Source organism: Pleurodeles waltl, chromosome 9, assembly GCF_031143425.1.
Source record: "Pleurodeles waltl isolate 20211129_DDA chromosome 9, aPleWal1.hap1.20221129, whole genome shotgun sequence".
In the NCBI taxonomy this organism is placed as follows: domain Eukaryota; kingdom Metazoa; phylum Chordata; class Amphibia; order Caudata; family Salamandridae; genus Pleurodeles; species Pleurodeles waltl.
Genome location: NC_090448.1, coordinates 815,366,164 through 815,377,358, shown reverse-complemented (window position 1 = coordinate 815,377,358; position 11,195 = coordinate 815,366,164). Strand labels below are relative to the sequence as shown.

The following is an 11,195-nucleotide window of genomic DNA, read 5'->3' as shown; positions in this document are numbered from 1 at the left end:
TGTGCACGTTCTAATCATCGCAATTCGTACTACAAAATGTTATGCTCACGATGTTCATGCACATCCTAAATATTCAAACAATTATAAACAGGAAGGAGGCCACGCTTGCCCAGGCCTTTGACGCAGCTCCTGCAACCAAAAACCTAGCATAGGATAACACTAGCCAGATGCTGTGGAAAGGGTGGTGGTCAAAGAGGGCAATCCACTAGATAATACTGAGTGGGGAATTCAATGAAAGGTTCCCCGTGTTAGAGCACACCAGAGGGGTGCCACTTAGCAACTTGCACTTGGAGGCGGTCCCTCAGCACCAAAAGCCTTCTGGGACAAAACAAATATGGCAGGGATGCCACAGCTGCTCAGATTTTCAAAGACTTTCGTCCCCAAATGTTTACTGAGTTTTTGTTTTTAAATTATCATAAATGTATGATTCATTGAACAAATGCTTTCCTAAGCTTGCTTGCAAAAGCACACATTGTACTAGAGCTTACTCATTAATTCAAGAACTGCTTCCTTGATGTCTTCGCATGGACGCCCACTCATTAACACACCCCATACTGCTAAGCACCGACCTCCACACCTCATGCCTCATTCCAGCCTTATCTCTGCTCCTCTTGTATTCCAAGACGCAGCTGCCAGTCCATTCTCGTGTTCCCCTCCACCGCTTCTCCAATTTTTTACTCTCGCCCCGTACCACCTCCTCGCCTTCTTTCCACCCAACACAGCTTTGCTTTCCAAAGTATCTTCAAAGTGAGAGACAGGGCTCTGTGCTTCTTCCATCTACTATGTTACTCTAACAGTACCATAAAGGTGTGTGAAAATGATACGGCTTTAACTAAAAACTCCCAAAGACAGATACGATTAATAAAATCGGAATATTTTATAAAGAAATTGAAAATGACAATTGTTTTAGGGCTTGTATTATTGTCTGTACATTTACAAAGAAGGAAATGGGAAATAATCACAAATAAGCAGCAATGGAGAGAACACAGAAAAAGTATAATCTCTATATATAATCGATACACCTCGATCTATTCTCCAAGAGATGAAGGGCTTGATGTACAAAGCACTTTTGCAGTTGTAAAGCCTGTGATTCGCAAAATTACAGGGTTTGCGACTGCAAAACACCTATTTGATATGTACTAAAGCCATTTCGCCATTTGGTAACAGGTTAACGAATTTCAAAATGGGTTTTGAGACTCATAACGATTTGTCATTTGGAGCGGGGCATGTTTAGTGCATTCCTTCCTAATAATGATTCATTAAGGGATGTATCAATGTTTTGCAACTGTATTTCAGTCGCAAAACATTGAAAATGTGCTGACTCCCTTGTTGGTGTGGTAAAGTGCAAAAGGAAGGGTTCACTGTGGGACTCCTTCTCCTAAGTGAAAGTAAAAAAAACTATGCGAGGGAGTAAATAGTAGTCCAGGGCACCTCAGAACTCTCAAACAAACTTTAAAAGAAATTATGTTTTTTTTCCCTGTGATGACATCCAATTCATAGTGAGTCGCAAGTCACAACCTATCTCAGAAATATTGATAAGTAAAACTGTGACCAACTCCGATTTAGTATTTTATGGACTTAACTATTTGTACCTAGGTGAGTTCATAAAATATTATTTCATTCACAAAACGTCGGTGCGTAACTTGTGACCATTTCTTGCAAATGGAAAGTTCGTACATCAGACCCCACATCATCTTTTTTCCCTAAAAGTAGCAATATCAAAGAAATGTTTTTAGTGTGTGCAATTGCGTAACAACTTTTAAAAAATAAGGCTGCCTGTTTCTTGGCCCAAAATCTCATTTCTAGCTGTTATACTGCTGGTCAGGGACACAGAAGTTCTTCATTTTTCATTCTGCTCATACCTTTATACAAATGTTTCATGCCTGTTATCTTTACAGGTGTGGAGAACTGGGTACGTTTAAGCAAAGCTTAACAACTTAACACACAAGAGCATAATTCGTTCAAGAAATATATGGTGGTGGACACTGAGGAAGCACTTTAAAAAACGAAAAATTAAAAGAAGCATTGCTCTTTCTTTTGGCACTACTACAAAAGGGAATAAAGAGGACTGAAAGTGCAATTAGAACTTGTTGTTCTGCATAGTTACGAGGAGGGTTCCAAAGAGATACTAGAAACTCAACCTTAAAATCATCTGGAAACTTCAAGGCTGAGTGTCCACGTCTTGTTCTAAAGCAAGCCCTATTGACCGAGGGCATCTAGTGGGTTACATAGCCAAGAACTCGGGCACAAGAGAAACAGAGTGATTGCAAACTGAAGTTTCAGGCCCTAAACAGTAACTTTGGAATTTCAGAAGGAATTTGTGGGAGTGGGCATGAACAGGGTTGTGATTTCAGTAGTCTTCTTATAAGCCCCTTTCCCAAGGCTGTATCACAAGCTCGGTGAGTCAACCAGCACCTGATGGATCCCTCTTTAGATCTGCTTTAACAGTGAAGAAAAGTGCCTTGATACCCTCTCAGGTGATTAGTGCATTACACAAATCAATATAACAGTCACCATCCTAAGTCTGACACTGTGCAAAAAGATGATGCACTAATCCAAGAGCCTTATAGGCTAAGGAAAACAACTTCTTGCAGGGATAACCCTTGTCATAACAACCACACGCACGGTCAGGAGAATGTTTGGTATTTATTCTGGGGGGTGGCAAAATGCTCCATCAAGTCTTGTTCAGAAATGCACTGATGAACTTCAGAGGTGCTGCCCTGGGATGACAGCAGATTTTCCAAAACTGATTCATAACTCCAGATTATGGTGAAGGGCAAGTTTTAAAACAAAATGTGGTTCTGTGCTTCAGTTTGAGTCGGACTGTATAAGCAAGCTGCTCAACTAGGGGATGGCATGGAACTGCTGCTGGACATATAGATATGCTGCAACCATGAGCACCGCATTAGTGAAAACTTTTGGTTCAGAGGTGAGGATGAAAGGCAGAATGACACGCTCCCTCACGGCCTCAAAAGCACAGGAAAAGATTTTGTCTACCACATATCAGGTTGTGGATGTAGACAGCTTGGAAATCCAGTGAGACTAGACAGTTTTTCATAACTAGAGCTTGGCGGACCTGATCAACGATGATCAAATTAAGACTGGCACTGCTGAGGTACCTTTTAAGAAACCTCTGATTCACAGAGTGAATGTTTCCGTCCTACCCTCGAAATAGGACGAACCAGAAATAGTTCAATTTTCTGAATTCTTTCAGTGCCATGCATACATTGCCACTGTGGAGAGAGGCATTCACTTTTTTTCTTTAAGTGAAGGGGGAAACGTGAGGAGGGAAAGGCAGAGATTTACAGATGAAGGGAAAGAAATACCCAAAATGAACTCCCTAATAACTACTGGTTTGTGGTATTATCCCTCTGCTTGTTCAGGAACAAAGACAGTGGTCCCAAACGGAGGAAGCGTGGCTGAAGGAGAAAATGACTTGAAAAATAAATTTCTATAGATCGTCATTTGTCATTCAGTCTGCTAACGGATCTACGGTCCACTGGACAGTCAAGTGCAGTTAGATGCACTGGCTTCGGACTATTCTGCCTTTAAGTATCGTCAAAGCCCATAAGCTCAATTGTGTGACTATGGCAGAGCTTGTGGAGGTGAGAGGGGTTGATGGTCACCTAGGAAAGCTGTGTGTTTACTAAATAACGAGATCCTCATATTCCCAGTTCAAAAGGACTGAATGGCTACTCATCTCGTAGCGTCCCTCAGAATGCAAGATCAACATCCATCCCATGCTCTTGTCTATCGCACTTTGTTGTATTGTGAACGAGGAGCTTAAACCCTTACTCATGACCCTATAGAAAGACAGGAGAGACGAGAATGCTACTGATTTCTGCCTTGATTCTATCAAACAATAGCTCCCAATTTAGTAGATGCCATCTGTATCAGATCATTTTGCTGCTACCAAAAGCAAACTAAGTGACCCTCAATGTAAAATGCCTCTGGTAGCACCAAAAGCATCTGTCAATCATGTGCTTTTCAATGCGTGGGCAATTTCTGTGATGTTCAAAAGAGAGCAAGGTGTGCTGGAAATGTCTATTAGGTAATTTTAGATATCTGAAAGAAAGGGGGTAGGATAATCTATTAAATAAATGACTGTTACAGGGGATCATTAAGTAGTAGCATCACTAGTGGCTGCTTATTCAACATTTTAGGGTCATACTTAAACAATTAATTACCAGAATTACATTATCTTGGCACCACATAAAGAAATTCGGTTATAATAATATGTACGGTAAACATTAACAAAGTTGTTGTTCATTAACATATTTTTCCGCAAATGCTTTTTTACCACTGCAGATGGGGGTAAAATTACTTTGCATTAAACACATTCAATGTTTTCTTAACTGCTGAAAACAAATTACAACAAAAATGTTTTCAATTGTTAATGTTGAAAGATGTGATAAAAGGCCATGACACAGCCAGCTGCAAAGCAAGCTAGCTAATATGTGAGTCTTGACAGTATTATAAGTTAGGGCTGTTACAGCTTTTCTTTCTGTCATCAAATTCTCCCAGCAGAACATAAACACTTTCAAAGCCATTACTAAAAGAAATGTTAACTGGTCAAGAGATGGGCATTTTTGGGGCATTGCTCTAAACTAGCTAAGACAACAGGAACAAAGCTTCCCAGATACTAGAAAAGACATTCATTCACCAAATATCGATCCTTCCATACAAAGATGAGATGCCTTTCACTGTATTCCCCTCCGCAAGTTACCACTGTGATCTAAAAATGCTTAAACTTGAAAGCTGGATCAGCTGAAATCAACAAACAGATTAAGAAAGGTAACTGGTCCAAACTGTTTGTCTACTATAGATACTTTACAAGAAAGGTTTTTGTTTTAAAAATAGTCTCCTCTCGGTATCTGAACCCAGACACTGACAGAGCCAAAGTGGGGGTGTTTAGACCCTGAATCCCTGAGGCGGCAGACTGTAAAAGAGGCGATCCAAAAGATAAAAAGCGTGGTCACCTTGCTTGGCCGTATTTGGTCGATTGTTGTTACCACTAATGTCTGTGTTTGAAGTGCCCTAATTAAAGAGTGTGCCCTTCATGTGATGGTGGGGCAACAATCTCCCCTTGAAGCAGCTGCCAGCTGAGCAGGAAGTGACTTGCTTGAAATCACAACATGCAAGTGGAGTAATGGAATAAAGAATTGTGGGTCAGATTTGGGATTACTTAGAAATGCCACCATCCTAATTCTTTGGATGGTCGAATCGTGCAATAGGTGACATTTGCGCCATTTGGTCATTTTTGTACAATAAAAACTACATTTTTTTTCTTCCTTTTAAAAAGTCTATCCGTTTACTCAGATTAGAATGCTGAATGCTTTCTCCTACAACTTATTTAGGTCTGACAAAAGGGCTGCTCAGCATGGCGCCCCGACCATCGATTGTCCTGCTTTCATTACAAGATTCAAATGTAATCGGTAAAAGCTGCCAACCACAATTAAAGATTAACTCACATTCCAAGCAGATACTGAATTATTCACATATCTCCAAGCATGCTTGGATCTTATTGTTCTGTTTTACTTAAAGTTGTGTTCCTTTTCCCACACTTGTGACTCAACATGCTAGCTTCATCCTATAGCTTCTTCTACGGCCTGATAATAACATGAGTCTCTTCATTGAAATATATAATCAGGTAAAGTGATTAAGAACATCCTACATAAGGTGCTGGAAGAGCTCTTAGGGCAAACAGCATCACAGGGATCACTAACAAGGCTTAGTGTAACCATGGAAAGGCAGCCAGGGGGTGGCAGAAGGCTGGTAAGTTCATAGAGGGAACGCCAAATAAACCCGTGCCTAGATCCCGGGCTCCCAGCCACAGAAAAGGAAAGACGCTTGGGTATGAAATGGACATTGGTAAATTAACCCTGCCCAAATTTGTACTGCACGTGACACGCATCAAAGATCGTCCTTCTTCTTGCTGCAGTCAATGCAAACACGAACTGGGTGGTCCCAGCCGCGGGAAGGCACAGGCCGGCGGTCCTGGGAGCATGCTTTGCAGAACCCCTGGCCACAAGCCCGACAGTGGTGCTTTGACATCTTGGGCGTGAAGCTCTTCTTACAGTGGTGACATTGGGAGATCTCTTCATCTGACACCCAGTAGCTGGGTCTGGCAGCCGCCTTGACAAATCCTAAAAGAGAGAAGTAGTGTGGGCGCATGAATTAGGCAGCTGGGTAGTGACTAATGTAACATATGGTTTTGAAAATAAATTTAAACTAAACGGTTTGTGTTACTGACTGGCATAGTTTAATCCTTTGCAGAAAGAAGTCTGTATACTTAAGAGGCACAAAGTGCTGGTGATTCACCTATGTGTGTCTCAAATACATTTCAATAAAGGACTCGGAGCAAATGAAACAGATGCAGTTATCACTCCTTCAGGCATGAAACGGATAGGCCGATCTAACTTTCAATAAATGACAATAAAAACAGTGAGGAAGTATTTTCACACCCAAGTCCACCAAAGATGTATGATGAGTAAGACAAAGGTGGGGATGTAGAACATACATGAGTAAAGAAAATGTATACTAAGTAAGTACAACCAGGCCCGGGTCAGGACTGAAGTTACAAAAGTGTACAGATGCAGTTGTTGAGAGGGCTAACAAATACGAGTATCTGGAACTGGTGATTAATGTGAAATGGAACCTCACAGTCATACCCTTGCCTCAAGAACAAGATTACAAGTTGTGTCAATCAAGGTGTGAGCAATATAGGTGACGAAAAGGGTTAACTTGGAAAAGACACTCTTGGTCTGCCACAGAAGTGAGCATCTTGGCAGGAAAGTTCTAAAGCTTACATTTATTTTTTATATATATATATTTTACACAGGCAGTGATGTCACCTGTGTAGTTATGGTTATGCCTGAATTGCCAATGAAAAGGCATTTTTTGTTTAATTAAGCACTTGGGCCATTGTTTAATGGCTCTGCATGAAACTAGTAAATAAACAAGATAATCCGATTTGAGTTTGGGTAGGCAAGTTTCATGCAGATCGGTCAAACTGGGACCAAAAAAAGGGAGTGAGGGTAAAAAAGTTTTTTTTTTTAAAAAGGACAATTCCCACTTTAACTCTCATAGGTTCCTTTATTTGCCAATAGAAAACAAGCATTTCCAATGCAATAGGTCTTGCATTTTCTTGAGTTAGAGCTATTGGCATTGTAAATTCATAACTTGTACTTTTCTTGCCACATAAATTGATCAACCCTGCCTCATAATTTCGTCTTTTCCGGCCATATAATTCCAGTGGCCCTGCATATAACTAAAACACTTCCATTTACCTTCTTCCTCTATCTGCAGCAAAAAATGATAATGTTGCCATTTAGCATCCTAATTTAAATCTGCCATGGTAATTCCAATAGAACACCACTTTCACTACCCGACCATCAGAGTTGCTGGCTGGCTAACACAATTCCTCAAAAAAGACACAAGGCAGCCTCGGAGGAGAAACAAGAAAAATAAACTAGAAGGGTCACCCAAGCATATCAAGAGTGTTCAAACAGTCATAGTGTAATACGGATGTTAAGTAGGCCTGAAGTATGGCCATAATTGTAATAAGGAGATATTATTAAGATGTATACAATTATCTTGTAAACCTTTATTAGAAATAAACTTTTGGTATTAGACTGCAATGCTTAACACAGCACGTAGAGGGCACCATAACAAAAATACCATTTGAAAGAAACCCGGTCATGTAATCATATTGTTAGCCCAGAGAGGGGATAACCCCATGAAAAAAATACAGGAGAAAGTAATGCAGTGTAAGCATATACTTAGCCCATGATGTCATTTCACATCTTTCGCATATCTCTTATTCTTTGTTTTTTATCTCACCTCTTTGATCTCACTGACATAATGGGTTACGCACTGCACCAATCTTTTTTGATTCAGTACACTGTGGGTACTATATCTGACCCTTATATGCTATTGGCATAGTTATCATCCTCTAGTCATTCAGGACAAGGAACGTAGTACCAAAGTTGGTTTATGTATTTTGCAGCCTTGAGAAAGTCACCTTGTGATGAAACACGTGTTGGCCTGCCTCTACAATGATGTTCTTCTATTTGAATACGATGGCTGTGCTATGACACGATGATTCCTGGATGGACTTTATGCTGATTTCTCCGAATAAAAGAACCTACTACCTTTGAACTTTACTGAAGTACTTGTTTTGTGGATGAACTTTTTGAGTGCTGCAGTTTTTGTAACTACTTCTACGTGGTGCTGCCCTTTGCACACCACCATACGCTCAAGGGTAGTGGAGCTTACTCAACCGCCTAACACCTCAGCTCCCTCTGACAGACTTAATATTATCTACATACTATTATAACGATTGGGAAGTGCACCTTTGTTTCCACCACTACCCATTCTTCTTTCTGTGTATAATAAGGACATTTATATTGATGATGCCCGTCTTTTAAGTGGCAACTTGTGACTTGTAGAGCTAGGTAAAAACTAGGCATTGTTGAAAAAGAACTCTGTAGAATTCTGCGGAGGCGTGGTTCCGTGGCCCGCGGAGTCCGCAATTTGCCCAATCGCAGAAGCTCTAAGCAGGGTCAGGCCTGGTCAGCTAGGCCCGACCCTGCTTAGCGCTTACGAGATCGGTCGCATTCAGGAGGGCCGTAGGCAATGAAAGCTCCCGTTTCAGGCTCTTGTGCACCGGCCTGTCGCATGTGCAGTGCACAGAGGACAGGCCTGTGCACAAGAGGCCTGAAATGGCAGCTTTCACTGCCTACAGCCCTGGCCTGAATTCAGGCCAGGGCCATAGGCAGTGAAAGCTGCAGTTTCAGTCCTTGTTTGTACAGCAGTGTGCACAAACAACAAAAGAAAGAGACAAGGACTTACCTGGGCCTTCCTTGAGGTCCTCCTCTCCTCGTCGTCCGACAGCGACAAGTCTTCTTCTGCAGCTGCCTCCCTCTGGCTATGCTCCTGTGCACGCTGCATCCCAGTTATGCAGCCCAGACTGTCTGCGCCTCCGCTGTGCACCTCATACTGGGCTGCAGTGCACACCGGGTGAGCTCCACTGCGCTGGCGGGGCTAGCAGAGTTTTTTGGATAGCTCCGCTCTCCATGTGGAGCGCAGAGTTCCAAAAACTACATTAGCTCCGCCAGCAGAGCGGAGCTTCCCGCACACCCCTAGTTAATATGTTTCTTTCTATTTTGGTGGTTAAAGAAATATTTTGCACCCATAGCTGTGATGAAGTGTGAGAACATTCTCAAAGTATTACAGCACCTTTACTTAATCCTCATTGCAGATGGTACATCAGACATACCAAAGTAAAACAGTGGTGGAAGAGCACTGAATCTCATGCACAATATTTTGCTCACCAAAAGGGTACTCTACGGCTGATGACACTACGTCCAAAGTGCCCTGTGCTACTTCTGTCACTTTTCGAGCAAGCAAATCGACACCTTCTTCTGAAGGTGACTCTGCTAAAAATAAAAGAAAGGAATAAGAAACTTCTCAGAAGTGATAAGAGCCAAAGAGCATAAATAAGGAACACATTTTAATGTCAATGTTCTAGGAACACATTTGTAAAATAAACACATTTCTAAATTTTAGTCAATTGAAAGAAGAATCAAGCACAAAATAGGTAACATTTTCTTTAACCATCCCAATAGCCAAACTACCTAAAAGGGTACATTAGAGAAAACAGCAATTTTTCGAAGAAATCTGTAACCAGCTGAAAAAAAAAGCAGGAAATAGGACTCACTGTACTGGTTACACCTCGTCTAAAAAAAGATCCTTTTGTAGGGACTGGAGCTTTTCCAATATTCACAGCAATTTTGAGGCAGTTCATTTTTGGAGGAAATGTTGAAGAAGGATCTGTGAAGATCTATGGTATTAGTCGCTGGAGAAGAGTGTAAAATGTTTATGAATTCAGAGTACAGAAAATACGACTTACCTTGTAAACATCTGTTCATAACATGTAGTGTTGTTGATACAAAAGCCATCTAGTATTGGGCTTGGTCATTTACAGCTATTTTACTTTGAAGAATTCTCTCGAGCCACAAGATGTGGTGTGACTCTTCCTTTTCACGGATGCTTAGCATGGGCACCAACTTCATTTTAAACATAGAGGGTGAGAACATGTATGGATGTAGGTAAGATGTGTGAAACGCACTGTGCAGTAAAACACAGTAAGAGAGATGCATAAGACACAGGCTTTCACAGAGGAGGCTGGGCACATTTGAACACGCTACAAACAGAAGCTTACACGGTACAAGGCATTTTCCGTTCTGCGACTGTAGATACACATGCTTAGCACAGAATAAAGCAGTGCCCTTCAGAAGCAATGGCTAAAGTGTCAGTGATGCAGATGTCCGAACTAAGGGCCAGATGTAGCAAAGAGATTGCGAGTCGCAAACGGCGAAAATCGCCGTTTGCGAGGCGCAAATGCCTCTTTGCTATGTAGAAATGCATTTTGCGAGTCGGATCCGACTCGCAAAATGCATTTCCGACTCGCAAATAGGAAGGGGTGTTCCCTTCCTATTTGCGACTCGAAATGCTATGCAATTCCATTTGCGACCGCAAAAGCGACCACTACCTGCCCTGAAAAAATCCGAAACAAAATGTTTCGGTTTTTTTTTCTAAGTGCAGCTCGTTTTCCTTTAAGGAAAACGGGCTACACTTTGAAAAAAAAAACTGCTTTATTTAGAAGCAGTCACGGACATGGTGGTCTGCTGTCTCCAGCAGGCCACCATCCCCGTGAGTGCCCAGACTCGCTATGGGTTCGCAAATTGCGACCCATCTCATTAATATTAATGAGGTGGGTCTTTGCGACCCCATAGCGAGTCGCCGAAGGTGTCTGAGACACCTTTCTGCATTTGGTTTTGCGAGTTGCAATTTGCGAGTCGCTATGACTCGCAAATTGCAAGTCGCAAAACCATACTTACCTACATCTGGCCCTAAGGTCCTTAACACCATCCAGCGCACCATGTCCAGTTGATAGTCTAAGATGTCCACACAATATTGCTAGGTAAAGGTGTGTGGTGTTGACCAGGTGGCAGACGTACAAATATCCAATGTGGGATTTAGATTTTTCTTCGGTAGGCCATGGTTGCTCCTTTTTTGAGGGTGGATTGAACCACTGGCGGAACAGGTAAAACTCTGTTTGCTTTAAGACAGCAGGTTTGGATACATTTGAATTTCTGTCTAACTATGACTGGCTTGGAGATGGTATGGCT

General features: G+C 41.7%; 1 protein-coding gene across 2 annotated transcripts in view; it reads right to left on the bottom strand.

Annotated features, from left to right (window-relative positions):
* Positions 1–858: 858 nt before the first annotated feature.
* Positions 859–11,195, bottom strand: part of LOC138260021 (zinc finger FYVE domain-containing protein 1-like) — a 118,231-nt gene continuing 107,894 nt past the window's right edge. Inside the window, exons 10-11 of one of the 2 annotated variants that reach the window (XM_069208088.1) lie at positions 9,336–9,440; positions 859–6,146 (exon numbers count right to left, since the gene is read on the bottom strand). In XM_069208088.1, the coding sequence (XP_069064189.1) occupies positions 5,914–6,146; positions 9,336–9,440 (338 nt within the window). In that variant the 3' untranslated portion in view covers positions 859–5,913. The remainder of the gene's footprint in view (positions 6,147–9,335; positions 9,441–11,195) is intronic. The other variant, XM_069208090.1, reaches the window with a different exon arrangement.